Consider the following 18,760-nt stretch of genomic DNA (forward strand, 5'->3'; position numbering starts at 1 on the left):
CCAAGGGAGCCCCTAGTAACTTTAGATAGATAATTAGAATAGAAAAGCACCAGGTCATCCATTTCCAGCTTTCCTGTTGTCTCAGTTGTTGAAGCATGGGATCCAGGCCTTATTTCCAATGCCATCAACCTTATTCTGCTATTGTTTATTGTTTTTTGCTTATGGCCGCAAACAGCCAAAGGACTTCTCCTGGTCATTACTCAAATCTCAGGTTCTCTGCCTCGTTAAATTGAATTTCAAAGCATCAGATTTTAAAATCAGCATCTGTTATTTTAAAGCCTTGGTTCTGTGTTTAAGTCTATTCCATGTCTCTGGAGAGTGCTTTTAGTTATCAGTAGTCTGGAAGACAGAATAAGAACTGATTGGTAGCACTTTTATTTCCGTCCATAGTATTGCTAGGTGCAACAACAGGTCTGGTGGTACATTTGATTTTCCAGCTACTGGAGATACTAGCTTTCAGTTTCATCACTGGATGGTAGTCCTAGCTATTTAATGTGTTTTCCTCTTTGATCAGAAACATTTCCTTCATTGCAAAGAGAACCATGTCTCTTTGTCATATCATGAAAAAAAATTCTTGCATGTTTTAATCAGAATGAGAAACCCCCACAGAGGGTTTGCTGATGGACTGCTTAAGAGACACGAGAAAGATTGGTTGAAGTTCCTAGCAGTCATTTTTTTCAGACATCAGCACAAGATAGCCAGTGTTTCCCCTGGTAAGTGATTCTTCTAGTAGCTAAAGAGACTTGGGTTTTGTATGCTGTCAAGTTTCAGGTTTAATATATGCTAAGGGACACATCTTCTCAGACGCTTAATCTTCTGTTGACTTTATGGGAAAAAACAATTATAGAACCTTTTCAGATCTTTGAAATAGGGATGGTTGAAATCTCTGCTCTTCCATGGTCTGCTCAAGCATTTCCTTTCATCTGTGATTTTCAAAAATAAAACAAGATATGATGCCTGCTTAAAGAATGTTTATTACTTGAACGTGTAGTCATCTGATTGGTTACTGTATCTTATACTAAGTTTTATATATGTTTTTTCTGGTGCAAAGCCTGATAGATGCATCTGCTATCCTTAATTTAATTTAGTTAAGTTCTTTTGTGGAATCAGATAGCTAAAAAGCCAGAACTTCCTTCCAAAGAAGAAGCACTTCTCAAAGACGCTTTCAAAGTCTGTGCCCTTAGAGGGGGTTGTTATATGTACTTTTTGTTGGATGAGGTACAAGGAGTGGGACCTTAAATTGGAACAAATCTTTTTGATTAAGAACGAAGTTTGGGTCTTACTGAACACAGTAGGCTTGCAAGAAAATAACTGCAGCAAAAGACCTTCCTTGACTCTAACAATATCTTTCCCCATCTGAAGCAACTTATAAAACTGTATTTTCTGATTAGTCATTTGGTTCAAACAAGGTAATGTTAGTATAATGCTTTCGATGCGTCTGAAGTATTGTCACATGAGATTCTTCGTTACTTCATATTTTGCCCTGCAGCACCTTGGATATTTCTGATTGAATTAAATACTTTAAATACTCTAGGGCTTAAAGACCTAAAATAGACACAGTTAGGATTGTGCCTTAGCTATTTAAGAAGGATTTTCATCCTTATCAGGAGGAGAGAAAAATTTAGTGAATGAAAGTGGAAATCTTTGGCTTGCTTTGTGTAAGACAAAATGTTGCACACAACTATTGATCGTCTTCACATTTCAGTTGCTCAAACTAGAAAGCATGGATGGAAAATGACTTAATATGCTTTCCTTAATTTGTCGGTATTTCTTCAATTGAGGTATTTAGTGAAGAGATTGATTTAGAAAATGTGGTTTCTTTATTTTTTAAGTCCTGTGTGCATTGATTTGCATTGTGGCAAAGGGCATGTGAAATACTGTTCGTGCTTCTCCAAGCACATATGACCCAAATGCAGACAATGCAGAACAAATGAAAATGGGAGGGAGAAATGACATTCTCTGTCTAGAATTTTGTAGCCCTGCCAAGATGAGGAGGAAAGGGTTTAAGAAATTGTATGTAAAATTTTTGCTTTGGGAAGAAGCCTTTTCCACCAGCCCTTCAAAGAAGTGATACTTTTAGAAAAGCCTTACCATCCTTTCCAAAGCCCAATCAATGCCTTGCTGAGTGCAGGAGGCACTTTGTTTCAGAAGCTACCTAGACAATTTGGTTGTCTTATTCCTGTTGTTTGGAAAGGCAAAGTCAGTCCCTTAATTATCTTAACCATCGTCTCTTTCAGACCCTGAAGATTAACATTTATCATGCTGAGATTCGGGCAGCACCTCATCAAGCCCTCCGTGGTCTTCCTGAAGACCGAGCTCTCCTTTGCTCTCGTGAACCGGAAGCCAGTGGTCCCAGGGCGTATCCTTTCGGGCAGTGCCTCAACGATGGGTGCCCGCGCTCTTGGGAAAAGCAGAAGCTCGGTGCGCTTCAAAGGCCAGGTAGGATGCTATGCGCGTTTATTCTGAAACCAGGCAGTGGAACGTAATACGCTTGATTGGTGTTGCAGAACTGCCGAAAACGGTTGCTTAGCAACTGTGACCTTAGAGGTGAATTTCTATTGACCTTTTCACCACAGAAGATGTATAAACAACCAGGTGCTACTAAAAGCGTTTTAAAGTGTATCTGAGGTGGTACTGTTTAAATTTCATATTACGCTAAATAACACATCCTGCTTGCCTTTTAATAATGTCACTTATTTTTAGATGTGGTAACTTCTTTATGGAGAATTTGCAACTTCTCCTAGATAAATGTACACAATTTGTCAAATGGCAGCAGAATCCTGTATGAAGACTCTTATTTTTTTGGGACAGATTGCTTTGATTAATTTAGGTGGGAATGGATTAAATAAACCATCTGTATAGCACACACATTTCCTGAGGAAAAAATGAAGCCCCATGTTGTAAGTAAAATTCTCGATTTAGAAACTGTATAGGAACTTGATTCTGCAAGATGCTAAATGTACCTATTTAGTGTAATTTGTAGTGTGGCATATTATTTTCCAGTCAAAACTCTGCTGCTGTGTAACTTGTGCTGATTTCAGTGGCTAGAGGTGAAACTTTTCAGAAATAGTCAAGACTGATCATTTCATTTCCATAGAGGTCCATGGTAAAATTGTAGTAGGAACTCAGGCAATGACTGAATGTGTTTTGGGACAAGAAGAAAGTCGTGGAGTTCATTGAAAGCTTTCTTGTTCTTCTGTAGTTTTATGTTGTTTCTTTTGTAATTTAATGTGTAATTTAAAATTTAGTAACCTTTAATACACTTTTTAAAACTCATAAATGTGTTTCTTCTGAAACATGGAACCTTCCTCTCCTCCTGTCACTTCTGTAGATTATAATAGTTCACTATAGAACTTCTTTCCACACCTGCTTTGAATGGTGTCTGTTTGTATCAGAAGTCAGTTCATTTGGTTATAAATGCATGGCAAAGATGCATAGACTTTATAGAAACTTTAAAGGTGTTACTATCTCACCAATATATTTTAATGAATTAAATGACAAGTTCGTCTCAACTTCAAGTTTCGGAAGTATGTGATGTAAATCCATGTGATTTACAGATTTGTCATAAAAAAAATTTTCAAAGCTATATAAAGACAGTATCTCATCAGTCACTGTGAGATGCAGAGCCTGTAAATACCTGAGCAGGATTGGTGTATACAATGTCCAGATGAGAGAGTAAATAAATGTTATCTTTACTGTGTGTGGAATTTTTAAACACAATAGTTAATGATTTTTTTCAGTTAATCAGTTAAGTGAACAATTGCATCTGTTGTTAAAAATAAAGAGTTATTTCAGATGAAAGATACTTGTTTTAAAGTTTCGTGAGCACCTAGTAATGACAATTTAAGAAGCCTATAAAACTTAATTATTACAAGCTTCTTTCCTTCTTAAATAATTAAAGATTATAAACTCTAGCTGTATAGTTATTGCTGACTGGCAGATACATTTATTTGCTCAGGTTTAGCTTTGTTATCCCATAATGAGTATTGCAGCATATTTTATAGTGTCACATTGTTTTAATAGCTCATGTGTTGTAATATATAATGTAGTCTTTGTTTCTCCATTGAATAAATGTTCAGGTAATAAAAACCCAACCCTTTCCCTTTCTCATTACAGTAAGAAAAAATTAGAAAAGATCTTGATGCAAAGGCTAGAATACAGTATGTAAAATAGAGCAATTTGCAGTTTTAAGCCTTTAAAATGTCTGTATAATGCAGCATTCATCTTGAGACCTGGCAGTAACAAGTGTATTTTCTTTGTTTTATTGCAATAATTTTATCTGCCTTGTCTTTGGCACACTTGTGACATTCCTTTTCATTTTTTTTTTTCAGTAGAAAATAAAATATTAATGTGTGTGAATTAGAGAGACAAAGGAAATCAGTTTGAAAGCCAGCTCACTCCAGGTGGTGGCTTTAATTAACTAGTAGGGTTGAAATTCCATCTTAAAACAGAACGTAGGATTGGAGTTGTGAATTTGCGGTAATAGTTTTAAAATAAAGCTATAGTCTGGAAAAAATTCAGTCAAAATGGTCTCATGGAGTTCAGTGTTCGTGATTTGAGCAATGCCAAAGTATGTGTGTTCAGTTAACACATTACAAAGTTTTGTTTTGTTTATTTCCAGCTGCCAATCCTGCGAATTCAGCTTGACACTTGAAAGTCAAACTGTGCTAATAGTAACCAGGAGTAGGAATAGCAAGAACATAGTATTCATGGTAAGGAAAGAGTTCCCCTGTTCCTGGAGAGAGGTGCCTTATTTGCCTGAGCATTAGATTTCTGTCTAATGGCTGCACACTAGGTCACGGACTCAGGAACCTGTTCGTAATAGGATCCCTTTGAGTGATTATTGCAGATTCTTGAATAGGAAGTACATGGGATCTTACTATTGAGTAAAGGATAGCTGGCATTAAAATGCAATCTCTACTGTCTAAGCTAAAATATGTGCAAACTCATTCACCTCTTTTGGCACAAGCAAATGGGAGAAGGAGAGCTACACATGGTCAGTGTGCAGGATTAGTGCATGTTCCCCTCAGGACATCCAGTCCCTTTGCTGTCACCTAACAAGAGTGTGGTTAAGGCTCAGAGGTGTCTGACCACAGCCTGTCTGAAGACATCAAGTCACGCAACTCCCAGGACAAAACGAGGAGTGCATACCTGCTCTGCTCTTCCATATAGTTCAAAGGGGAAGATGGGGCTTCCCTGCCTGTTCTACTTGTCTGTCTTATTTCAGAGCAGCCAGGCACATGGTATTGGGGACAGTCTTGGTTAAGGAGATACTGGGTTTTGGGGTGTGTTTTTTTATGTTGGTTTTCTGTTTTGTACAGAAATGGTGTGGTTTTGTTTTGCTAATGCCTGTGAATTGTTCTGGAGTCGAGTCTAGGTGGGAATACTGTATGCAGTGCACGTCTTAGCAGTTAGTTTGGGAGTGGGGAGGGGCTGAGCTGTTTACTCTGTGAGCTTGCTGGGATTTGTACAGTTGTAAAGGTACCAATACTGTTTTCTATGAAAAGTAGAGTCCGTGTTTCCTCTAAGCTCTGTTAGCTTGCTGCTCTGCAAAGACTGTGAAAGAAGTCATTTGTGGCTCCCTCGAACAACTACATAGTTGTTTTAGAGGAGGTAGGTTTTCAATAGCTGGAATAGTGCAGGGATGTGTCTATAGTCAGCAAATGCATTGTTTCTGTCACACAAAAGGCACAAGATGAACTGAATTGGCTCATGCAATCAGCGTGAGCTAAACTTCTACTTGTCTTCTTTCTTAAACTAGTTCATTCAGAGCCTTGCTGCTTCCATAGTTAGAGCAGAACTGTAGTGTCCTTTTAAAGAAAAGCCATCTGCTCTTTGACATGGACTTTTTGCTCTGTAATATGGTAACAAATACTTTGTGAATGACCTACCATTTTATTGATGTTTTCCTAGTCATATGCCATAGCTTTACATGGTTTTGCTCCCATCTTCAATAAGTATGAGCTGGTTTTTTTTATCACTGCCTTTCTCATTGCATTGTGCAGGGTACTTGCTTTCATCTTGTGTTAAACATGAAAAATGAATTTGAACATTAGTAGAATCCATTTGGGGACTAGGACTTTTTATTATAAATAAAATTATTCATTTGTTATGTCCAATTTTTTTTCAGTAGACAAGGTATTGATCTTTGGATTTGTGTTCAGGATGCCATAAGAAGAACTAGCACAAAAGGAACACAGCAACATTTGTAAATTGATTGAATGCAATATGTAATGACAGAGACAAACATCAGATCTATAGCAATACTATATTATACAAAGCATTTTTCAACAGTTTATTGAATTGGTTATTAAGAAGAACAGGCTTTCCAGCTGTGGGAACAATGAGCTGAGGATTATCAGGACCAAGCAATTTTATAGAAATTTGTGGTGGACAGTTTGGCTCCTTCAGTAAGGGCACATGTATGTGTGTATAATAAATTAGAATAAACACTTTACAATACCTTTTCATCTGGGATTGATTATGAAGTGTTTCTTCCATTTAAAAAAAAAAAAAAAAGGAAACAAAAAAGACACTGTTTAACTGTGATATACTGAATTTTGCTGGAGTATTTGGTATTGCTATTTCCACAGGGATCTAGTGTTTTCCACCAGAAAGTGCTCTGATTGTGGGGAATAGACCATATATAAAAACTCAAAGCATGTGATATTTTCTGGCAACTTCTTCACTATATGAATTTAATGGTCATTATTTGTTTCCGAGACCACGTGCTGTACTGTGAGTTCCTGAAGCTTGTTCCTTTTGTTAATGAGTAGAGAAAACATTAGTTGAACCAGATGCTCCTTCAAAAACTTGATAACACCCTAAGCTGCAGGGTAATGGTTCTGGGTCTGTTGCATGGGCGGGATGGGATCCAGGGTCATGCAATGGAAGAATAGCATCTGCTTTGCTCTACAGTTTGTCTGTTTGTGAGCTTCCCTGTCATATGCTGTCAGAATTGCCATATTACTTGTGACTGACATATTCTATATTGTCACAAATATTGTCACAATGCTGTTTTTAAAAGATTTGCAGTTAAAAAGAAATAATCCTTTTGATTACTATTTTTTGTTAATATATTTTAAATTGTTTTATTTAGTTACAGTCCTGACAGAATTTCCAATGAAGATAGCACACTGGCTCTGGAAAGAACAGTAGTATTCTCTCACAAGTTTGCTTGAAAACCATGGTGTTTAGCATGTATATGAAATTCTAATTCTTCATAAAGTTACAGAGCTGCTATTTATTGTGATTTAGTTTGTACATTGCACATTTATCACATCCGTATTTATGCTACATAATTATGAATTTTATGGCTTTTAGCCTAAATAAGTGTTAATATTTGCTGTAAAACTAAGATTTAGAAAATAAAATTCAGTTATATTGCAGAATATATAAATTTACATTTACATATTGCAATAATGTACACTGCACTATTACTACTACACATTATACGTAGCGAACCCTGTGGGAAAGTACTCTTTAGTCCTTGTTACAGAAGCTTCATATGCATTACTATTACTATTAGTTTGCTTTAGCACAATGCTAAGGAGCAGTCATACTCCTTTTAGCTCTTTAGCAAAGAGCTAAAAATAAGGGGTTTTGGTAAAGACTTTGTACCCTAAATATGGTGCTGGTGATAGCAAGGGAATCACATGGAGACAGAAAATGTTATTTGTTACAATAAGGAGTGAACTACTTATATGAATTTCTCAAAATGTCTAGTAACTCTGAAGAGAGTACTAAGAAGAGGATAAAGTAGCTTTGCTGGTGTAGAAAAGAGCTCCTGAATGGGAAGAACAGATATACATGATGGATCTTGTGTGAAATTGTGGGGGAAGTACAGAATATATTTCTTCATCAGGAATGCAGAAGAGATTCAGACTTACTTTCTTTGTTGTCAGTATGTGATAAATTCTTTTTGAGATACCAGACTGAAGCTGTTGAGCATCGGTGGAAATTCCCAAGTGTTTTTTTTCCCCCTCAGATCCCAAAGAAAGCTGTTCCATGACTTTTCCTTATATGAACAGTCCTGATCCCTCAGGTGGGACTTATTAATGACCTAATGTTTATTTGCACACGAATGAGAGTAAGAAAAGAACTTCTTATGCTTAATAATTTTTAGCTAACTTAAAGTATATTGTGCAGAGGGTAAGGAGTGGGACTGCACCCTTGGCAGCAGCAAGCCAGTAGATCAGCTTCACTGCATTCTCAAGCTACCTTCTGGGAAAAAGGTTCTCTTCAAACAGCCCAAAGAATGACTGCTCCGCTCTGTGTGTGCAAACCACTTGAATTTAGTGGTGACAGAGAGGCCAGTTAATTATCTCAGGGCTGGAGTCATTTTGTTTGCAGTCTACAAACAAAGGGACCGTGTTTGACTCGCATCAAGAAATGCTGCTTCTGAAGATAATAGATTCAGAGCTCTGTACGCAAAAGCTTGTCTCTCTTATTTGTGGGGGTGGAGTTCAGCTGTATCATTTGGTCTGATAAAAATACTTTCCCTTTAAATCTTGTCTTGCTTGAAAGGTACTCACTGGTGAAGGAGAATGTACTTCACCATAAGGATTTACCTCTTCTGTTTGCTTTGTTACAGTTGCATTAATATAACGGCGTCGATGAAAATCCCATTCAAAATGCTTTGTGCCAGTATTTTAAATAGACAGGAAAAAATGAAAGTAATGAAATCAAAAGTATTTTTTGCTGTTTTGCAAATGGAGTAAGTTACCAGCTAAATTACTCATTTACATGCATTCAGCAGGTTAGTGAGAATGCACCTGAGAATGCAGGTGAAGGTAAGAATTTCTGAGACTCTAGCACAACCTACATTGGAAGAGGTATTAAAAAAGCTGTCTTAAGGCCACATCTGGGGCTCCTAGGTTTGGAGCCTGGTGCATCTTACCAAATGCCATGGTGGGATGAGCAGTCTCTTACTAGTGATGTGTTCAACTGACCTTCAAACCTAGCTGTATGGAAAGTAATGAGATCTCTGAAATACGGGCTTGTAAGCTGTGTGTCATAATAGGTTGGAACTATGCAATTAAATTTCTTGGCTACATTGCTAACACATGCTGAAATTCAGCTAAAAAAATCCAATTCCATTTTCATCTAATCCCTTTTATTCACCTGTTCATCATCATCATTGTTTGGATCCTATAAATGACTTAAATAAAACCACGTTATGCATGAACCTGTCTACTGCTTTGTGTGTTTCAGGGGCACTCACTGTACAGTTTTGGAGGTGTGTTACTAATGTATGTCCTCTAAAAGTGGTTCTGCTTGTCCTTACAAACTCCAGGGACATGCAGAAGAAATTCTGAGACCTAGTCCACAAGTCCCACCATTGTGGTACCTATTCTGCATACTTACACCCTGCCCATAAAGAACAGAACAGTGTGGAAAGCCTGTTCTTGTCATCATGAAAAAATGTAAAACATCTAAATTTAAGATCAGTTGACTCATGATTGCCATGGAAGATCAAATTTCATAGAGCCTGCTTACAGTCTTCCCAATGTTGTGATTTTAATTTTTATTACATAATTGTTGAGAACCTGTTTTATATGAAAGCAGCTTATTTTTTGGCAGTTGAAGATATTTAATTAAATTTACATTCATATTTAAAATTATTTCACTGTGCGTTAGATTAGTTACAGCCTCCCATGTTGTCATGTTTACCCTCATTAACAATTTGCAAAGCATGTTAGCACTTTCACATTGACTTGCAGCTATAGTTTTATAGTAACTGCCTTAAGTGAATTTACTTTGAGGTTCCTGTCATTGGGGTGACAGAGATATCTGGAAAAAAGTGTTTACCCATTTGTATTTAGCACAGAAAGAAACCTGATTAAATGTTTTGTGAGAAAAGCCTCATCCTAAGGAGCTGGAAGAAGTCAAGTTTAAAAGACAGAGGAGCAAAGCTATGTAGAATGAAGTACAATTAAGAGGTAGCAAATTTTTGTATGAAAAGTGGCAGGGAAACTGAGGTGGGATTCAGAAAAGGTAAAATGAGTGTTTCATTTGAGGTTTAACACAATAATTGGCATTCTTGTTTAAAAAACTGTGAAGTCCCCTTCATAAATAATGAATACTTTTAGTCCAGCAGTTATTTTCTAGTCTAGTAGAGAGCAAATTTGTAATTGGTGTGGTTATTGAACAAACCTGTAATTTTATCCTTTTTATCACATCAGTAAACCCAAACAAACTCAGCCATAAATGGACAACAGATAACAAATACAAAGGAGGTGTTTGCTGCCGTTGCAATTTTGACATTACAGAAAATTTAAGTACCTGTAGCAATAGCAGTTAGCCATGTGCTTTGCGTTCGTGTACCAATTACCATGAACTTTATAAAAGAAAGGAATAAAAAGATGTTTTTTTTCTTCCTTAGCACATAACTGGATTTAAATTCAGCTTTTTTTATTCTTTTGTTTTAAGTAGTTTCTGGCTAATGAAGGAGATGACAGTTACAAGCCGTTCCCGTTACAGTTTGTGCATGTCTAGGACCTTTTGTCCTCAACATAGCCATCAGAATGTGATATGCAGCACACACACAGTTAACTGAGTCTGGGCAAGGTGTTGCATGGCTTGCTCTTATGGCAGAATATAATTAAAAGAGATGATTGGAATACATGGTTATTCATAATAGATGTCACACAATTACCATAAGTAATGCAATACATGCAAAATCTCTATTTGTAATGAAAATAGATTTGCTGGAAAGTCAATTGGAAATTTCATTTATTGCTTATTGTTTCTGGCATATTGGAATATTTTGTGCTATTCAGTGTAATACAACTATGTGTTTTCTTCAAGCACATATTTTTGAGAGGCATCTGACATGAATTTCCTGTTACAACTACTAAGAGGAGATCTAGTGATAGAACTGTCATCTCTTCCATTTGCTGTGCAGAGCCTAATATATAGTATTTTTCCATTGAAACATACATTAATATTCTTTGGTGTACTATAATTATAATCTAAAGAAGATATTTCATAATTTCACAAGTAATCATCTTGCACTCCTATTTAAAGGACCTCTGTCATGGTTTAACCCTGGTTGGCAACTAAGCTCCACAGAGCCACTTGCTCACTCCCCACTGCTGGGATGGGGGAGAGAATTGGAAGGGTAAAAGTAAGGAAAACTTGTGGGTTGAGATAAAGACAGTTTAATGGGTAAAGCAAAAACCACACAAGCAAGCAAAGCAGAACAAGGAATTCATTCAACGCTTCCTATGGGCAGGCAGGTGTTCATCCATCTCCAGGAAAGTAGGGCTCCATCGCGCGTAATGGTGACTTGGGAAGACAAACACCATCGCTCCCAACGTCCCCCCCTTCCTTCTTCTTCCCCAGCTTTACATGCTGAGCATGATGCCATATGGGCTGGAATATCCCTTGGGTCAGTTGGGGTCAGCTGTCCCGGCTGTGTCCCCTCCCAACTCCTTGTGCCCCCCCAGCCTCCTCGCTGGTGGGCTGGTGAGAGAAGCAGAAAAGGCCTTGACTCTGGGTAAGCACTGCTCAGCAGTAATGAAAACATCTCTGAATTATCAACACTCTTTTCAGCACAAATCTAAAACATAGTCCTATACAAGCCACTATGAAGAAAATTAACTCTATCCCAGACAAAACCAGTACAATGTCCAACAGTGAAGAAGGGAAAAAATGGCATGCTGTGTACATGAAAAATAAGCAGGAATGCTCTCTAAACATACAGAAATGAAGGAATAGTGCGCTGTGGTGTGTCATCCTAGTACTGTCTCCAGGGCATAAAGAGTGATAAATAATGCCATAGCCTAATCTCTTCAGACTACCTGGTGTAGATGTCAATCCTTTGAGGGTAAATCCAATTTACTGTATTCCCCCAGTGAGTGCAGATGCAGAGGTCTGAATAAAGTCCAGTCACCGATACGGATTTCTTCAGAGGCAACTTAAGGAGAACTGTTCACAAAAGGAATATTTTGAACACGGCTGCTTTACTCTGAAGCAGTACTAGACTTTTGGATACCTGTGCAAAGTAACTGAGTTTTGAGATGCAAGGCCCCAACTCTGTTGGGCTTCACCCCTTCTGGCATCTGTTATTTTTTAGGCAGGACAAAGTCCTTCCCTCCATCTTTTGCCCCTCTCCACTCCCTAGCACGGGTAACTCATGCCCAGTGGTGTGCTTTTCTCCACTGCCTGCTCAGGAAGGTAGCACATACAATGTCTCCCACTTTGCAGTGTGCCCAAAGCTGCTCAATTGTGCTCCTTCATTTGTTTAGGAAATGCTTTCTTCTGTGGGTTTGAACTGGCAGGTGAGACTATCAAACGCAGTGATTCCAAATGGCCCTATAATTGCTTTGCAGAGCTTCAGCTGAGAGTCAGGCACCTTCTCTGAGCAAGGTAATTGGGTAAAGTATGTTTTAATAAGTTGTCTTGTGTAAAGTTAGATATGAACATAGCAGACAATGGAGGCTTTGTTGTAAAACGAGGCTACAGTAGGAAATGGAGTGCATAATTCATTGATACAGATGTATTTCACTTTATCACTCATACCATGTCTAGGTTTCAAAGGTTGCACAATTGTGTATAGTCTGCTATTCATTTGCTAATGTGTTTTACTTTCTGCTGTTCCTTGTAACCTGCTGACTTCTACTGTTTCTGATCAAAACATATAAACCTCAGCATCTCTCAGTGAGCTCTCTTGAGCAGATGTTCATGTTGTACAATGAAAGTTGAAAATTCCCCTACTGATACTCTTCAGTTTAACATCATACTGCATTCAGATGAGTGACCTCTCTACAGAAGCTGCCTAAGAGCAGTTAGTTTTAGTTCAGGATTTATTATCTTTATCAGTTAATAATTGGGAATGCATTGTGATGGCCTTATTGCTGTTTGTTTCATAAAATTGGAAATCGTGTGCGACAAGTATGAGCTTAAATAGGTGAATTTGGAAATTCTGCTTTTTATACAGTCTGGTCTGATGAACTTCATGTAGCCAAATACAAGGTTTTGCTCTGATGTGTATGTAAAAATGTAACTATTTATGAATGTATTTTACAAATAGGTCATTGTGTGATTCTGTATTTCTTTTCCTGCCACTCCCAGGTAGAATTTGCCTGGTTGCAGAAAAAGCATATATGACACAGATTATATATTTATATTATGCCATAGAAATTAATGTTGCCAGAATTCAGGCATTGCAGTTGAGTCACTATAAGCACACATTTCAGGAATGCTTTCTTAGGCTTAGTTTTGCTGGTGATGATTCAGTTGGAGTAGAACCTAGCTCATTTGTTATGTAGTTCACTTTACTACATTCATACTCCAAGGATAAATTTGAGAAATAATATTGTAAGGATATAGTTCACTAAATAAATGGCATTCCTGGCTGAGAAGAAACCTAGAGCCCAGTTGCGAAAACATTACATTTCTGTTGATACTGTTGAATTCAAAATAATGTGTGGTTTGGGGAGAAAGAGAAAGAAGGGAGAAGTAGACAAAGGGGAGGGGGAAATAGGTTTGTATTTGCTTTCTTACTTTTGACCTTTCCGGTGCATCTGGGTGGTGTTTATACAGTTATAAAGCTTCTTTTACAGCACTGTTCTTATTTTATTTTGGGGTAGGTGGGGGAATAATTTCATGGAGTGTCTTCATTTCAGAAGGTTTAAGAGCTCAAAATGTAGTGAGACTGTGATAACATTACAAGAATATAAAAGAAGTTGCCAGAATGTAAGATTTTGCCAGAGAAAGTTGAAAAATGACTTGATCGTACCTGCCTATATGAGAACAAAATTTCCAGGAATGAAAGTCTTGTAACAATGTAACAAAGGCATTAATAAGAGCTGTAGCCATAAATTTGAAGCTGGAGATACATGAAGCATTGATTTTTATTTAAAATATTGAGAGTAACTTAGTGACTGAAACAAATTGCTGGAGTTGAGGAGCATTTGCTATTATTTGGTATTTTGCAATCAAGATTGGACTTCCCTTTAAGGTTAGTTAGAAGCTATTATCTTCATGGAGGAGTGATAATGATGGAATCTGTGGGTTGACACGGAAGAAATCAGAATAGTTTATCTCTTTTTGTCTCACTGGCTGACTGATGTGGACTGTTGGTGGGACAACAATGAGCTGTGACCTTTTTTGCCATTCTCAAATCTTCAAAATGAAATCTAATCTTCTTTAGAAGAAAGATTGATGTAAGAAGGAAGGAAAAGATGTGCATTAGGAAGTGAAGTCAAGATAATTGCATAACCTTTCAAAGAGGTGGGTCTTATTTTTGAAGGGATATCATTTAACTTTGAAAATAGCAATGGAGAATTATAAATAAAGCAGCTTTATTGACCTGCAAATTAATATTTCTGCCAGGAGCTCGAAAGGGAGCATAGTTACTCTATTGCTAACTGTCCAGTAATAGCCGATTTAGAATTTGTTAAAATTCTGCTTGACTTATGTATTATTGATTCTATTTCTTTAAGTCTAAACACCTAACTTCTGTGAATTGCATTCAATATATAGCGAAATTGAATTAATTTGAACTGCATCTGAAAAAAGACCGGGTTTGACTATTTAATGAATTTTAATTTAATTAATTTTAATTAACTAATAATTAATTTGTCTAATTTTAATTTTGTCTATTCATGAGGACATAGCAGGATACCTCTGCCAAGCATTACCTACATGTTGAATGTTTGGGTGCAAGGACCACCAGCAATGTTGAAAACAGTCTAACACTTTCTTTTTAGGGCCGAATGCCTTGTGTCTCAATGTTCTATTGAAATTTTTGGCAGAAAGTCCACCTATCATATTTGCAAAATGAAATTACATGTTCCCCCCTCAATTGCTTTAGCTCCAGGTAGTGCAAATGAAAGACAAAATGAAAGCAAACTTTTTAATATACTCCATTTTCCATAGCTCTGTTGTGGTAGAGGGAAATTATGTTGGGACTGAAAACTTTATAAGCACCTTGAAATAGGATCAATGTATTTTTTTCAAATGTCTCTCCTTAAAAAATGTTAGTGAGAGACTTCAGGCATGGCTGCTTACATGGAGTTGCAGAGGAACTAATAGAGTATTGCAAGAAGGCTTTTTTTGGTTGATTTGGGTTTTTTTTCCTGCAGTCATTTTGAATGAATGTAAAACATGGAATTGCCACCTCTCTTAGGTCATAGCAGGACTTAATAAAAAAAAAAAAAGCCACCTAATTAGTTTCCAGTAATATGGAATGAGGCTAATGACATCTCTGCTCAGTTAATGTTTCCCTACTATGACCCTATCAATATTAATAAAATAAGTTATACTCGCTTGTCTTTCAAAAAAAATTCTGAATTTGACCTGGAGAGAGTTACTCACAAAATTATTGTGGAGTTGTATAATTCTATTTTTATCTTAATCTGAAAACAGCGATGTTAATGGAACACTGCTGACTTAGCATAATATTTTGCTGAGGTTATTTTAGCTTAGCAAACAGTGAAAATATCCCCTTTTCCTCTCCAGTTCCTTAATAAAATAAAATACAATGCATTTAATATCGATTACGACTTGCTTATAAATACCGCATAGTATTGAGTCATCTTTTTTAAATGTGGAGAAACATGCTTCTTACATGAAGGTTAGGTATTAACTGAAAGGATCGGATGCAAACAGATGTTTGCAGAAAGCAAAAACCAAGAAACAGCTTACAATAACATTTACGTATTCAGTTGAAAGAAAAATAGGAGAGAATTTTGAACTAAATGGAACTGCTTCCTTAATGCTTATAACATCTAGCTTGGTTTTTATCATGTAGATCAACTAGTCATCTATTGCTTAGTTTTCTTGATTTTTACACAGTTAAAAGTTGGAGGAACTGTTTTAGTTCAGTTATAGTCATTAAGAGTAATGGAGTTGGTGCAGATCTTATTCAAACTGGAGCACCATAGAGAGAACGAATTAGACTGTGTTTGTTAGAAAGCATATCAGGCTCAGGTTAGCCTCTGAAGATGCCTTGCATAGAAATAATGAGTTTTATGTAGGGAGTGAGGGGCTGTAGCACTGTGTGCAGATCTGTATTTCTATGCTGTGCTCGCACCTGCATGTAAAGTTCTCTCTTGTGATGACTGTTTTTATAACATTTATTACATCTTTATATAAAAATCTGAAACTTCTTTGACTCATTTTTTAACTGCAGGGACACAAGATGAGATATTGTTTTTCTGTATATGTGAATGATATATTTAATCCAAACCTCTACTGAGAGTCTAGGTCAGGCTTTATTCATACTTAAATGAGAAAAATCTGATCCATTTATATGGCATTCACAGCAGCATTATTTGTTTTAGTCTAACCCTGATATGTAGTGTGGATTCTTTATTCTAGCTGATGACTCTATTTTTTTCAACATTCATTGGTCTCGTAGAAGCCCCTGGATTTATCTGCTCATTCATATCTGTTAACAGTGCTTGCAGAGTAGAGGATAGTCTGTAAAACTGACTGCTAAATCTAAAGGGTTTTGTGTGCAAATCAAATGGATGATACTTAGCTGCCTTAGTTCAGAATTGGGACAATTATATGTGGGATGTATTTGGAAATGTAATGGGGTTTGATCGTCCTAAATTAAATAACAGGATGCATAATAATGAGTATTTTTATATGAAATGGATACAAAGAGTCTGGCACTGCTAAATGAAAGGAAAAAAAATTATATTTTACCCAACTAGTAGAAAAGCAAGGGCCCCTTCTGTGCAATGGTCGGATTGCTGTTGTGCCTACATATTCCAAAAAACTACTGCGTTTGAGTTGTTCCTCTATTTTTCCCAACATGTTGGGGGGGGAGGTGGTCAGGGGAAAGGCAGTGATGTGCGGTCCAGCTTTGATTTTCTCAGATCCTCCTCAATCTTTTAACCGTCACATTGATGGTGTCTGAATGAATTTAACTTTGTACCTCAGCTAAACTGTTGTCCATAGGGGATCATTTTATATTGCCTACAGGATATCAGAATAAAGAAGATAATGTGATTTGATGATTGTATTTTGTCACAATTGAAAAGGCACAGAGAGATGCTCTATTTGTCTTTTTAAATAATGAAAGTTGAATCAGGATTGTCATCTGATCTGTCAGAGGATTCAGCAGCAATAACTATCTTCCATCTCATTACTTCCCCTTTCCTTTCGAAACTTTTTAATCTTTGCAAGAAAAATTGTCGACTGTTGTAGATCTCAAGTGTTTGTTGCACCCATTTACTGTACAACTTAAGGATACGTACTTACTTTTAAAATCTCTTCACTGAATTGGTGATTTTGTGAGGAGATGATGTCATTCTCATTTGTCATAGAGACCTCCTATGTTCCTTAGCCCTGCAGGTTTGAGGAGAAAAATAATGATTTACGTAATCTAATTATGTTTTTAATTCATGTGGTTGTTCAAAATGGTGGTTAAGGTTTTTTAAGCCATATATGTTTGGTGGGTTAGATTTTCAAAGCCATTGCTGAGATTGTGATGAGTGACTCCTGTGATATTTGCTTCCACTTGCAGGCGGGGGGAGGCCAGTTTCATTAACTTCAAAAAGATGTGTATTTATCCTTCTTTAAGCAAAATGTGTATTCTTGTTATTCTGTACGCTGTACCAGTTGGTCAGTAGTCATGGATTGTTGTCCATTTCTACCCACAAAAAGGGTAGAAAATAGCTTAAGAGTAAGATACTCTTAAACTTAAGAAATTTGAGAATATTTTCCAGTTGGAATCCAGATATTTGGGAACATGTGACCTTTAAAAACATGTATTTAAAAGTGCTTCATTTAAAAACTAAAAATGCCAGTACAAATACTGGACAGAAAAGGATGAGAAACAATGTGGTTCTGTTTTTACCATGAAAGGCAGCGGGTGTTTGACTGCCCTACTATTGTAGGGTTGAGAGGGTTCCCTGTGGGTTCCTTGTCCCATAGTATTGGATTGCAATGAAAGCCAGCAGACTTATATAAACTGAATTTTATTCCAAAGCTTGAATCTAATTTTCGTTTGTTGTCAGTTGCGCTGCTGCACTCTGCAAAGCCTCTGCTGTCAAAGCCACAGAATTCTGAATATCTGTTTAAGAAGGTCCTTTGTGACTTCCTAATTATATTTCATGACAATCCTGCTTTGTTCAGTATAATAATGAAATGGAAAACTTTCAAAATTAGTTTTAATATAAACATATAATATATGCAACACAGTGATAAACCTTGAAAAAGTGCCATTCACACTGAGTAATTAAATATCATTACCTTTAGTTACTACTGGATTGTCTGTATTTTGTTTGTTAAGTAAAGGGAAGCATAAGTGTGCTGCATACACTGAAAGCAATTCAATTTGCCCAATTAGCCAAGTTTAAGATTGATTTCAGAGGCATGTTTCATCTTACAGTATTAGTTGTTTTGTGCCTCTTGATGTAAAAATGTTAACCTTAAAATGTTTTTCCTTTTTTATATTGTTGAGGCTTAATTTAACTCTAAAACTTTCTATGCAGATTCAGTTGAAAATTAATTTTAAAACATCCGTCCCATAGAAAAGAAAAGGCAGTCGTCATCTTACCGTCAGGCTCCTTGGAATTAGTTGTGCTAGGCACACTGAACACTGACGATGTAACATTGTGTGCCGTTTTCTTTTAGTGCCTTGAATCTACTGTTAGAAACTGATGCCCAAGGCCTGGCCTTCACCACTGTGCAGTATTTGGTACTAAGGATGTGATGGTGCATTTGGCACTGACAAAAGGAAGTAGAAAAGTAATTAAATGGGTTTGACTCTGCAGATGATAGTGTAGCTCAGCTCACT

General features: G+C 36.8%; 1 protein-coding gene across 4 annotated transcripts in view; it reads left to right on the plus strand.

Annotated features, from left to right (window-relative positions):
* Positions 1–18,760, plus strand: part of FHIT (fragile histidine triad diadenosine triphosphatase) — a 629,524-nt gene that overhangs the window by 195,082 nt on the left and 415,682 nt on the right. For 2 of the 4 annotated variants that reach the window (XM_075052559.1, XM_075052560.1), the window contains one exon: positions 2,238–2,439. In XM_075052559.1, coding sequence (XP_074908660.1) covers positions 2,260–2,439 — 180 coding nt within the window. In that variant the 5' untranslated portion in view covers positions 2,238–2,259. The remainder of the gene's footprint in view (positions 1–2,237; positions 2,440–18,760) is intronic. The other 2 variants (XM_075052557.1, XM_075052558.1) reach the window with 1 other exon arrangement.

Source organism: Buteo buteo, chromosome 21 (genome assembly GCF_964188355.1).
Source record: "Buteo buteo chromosome 21, bButBut1.hap1.1, whole genome shotgun sequence".
Classification (NCBI taxonomy): Eukaryota; Metazoa; Chordata; class Aves; order Accipitriformes; family Accipitridae; genus Buteo; species Buteo buteo.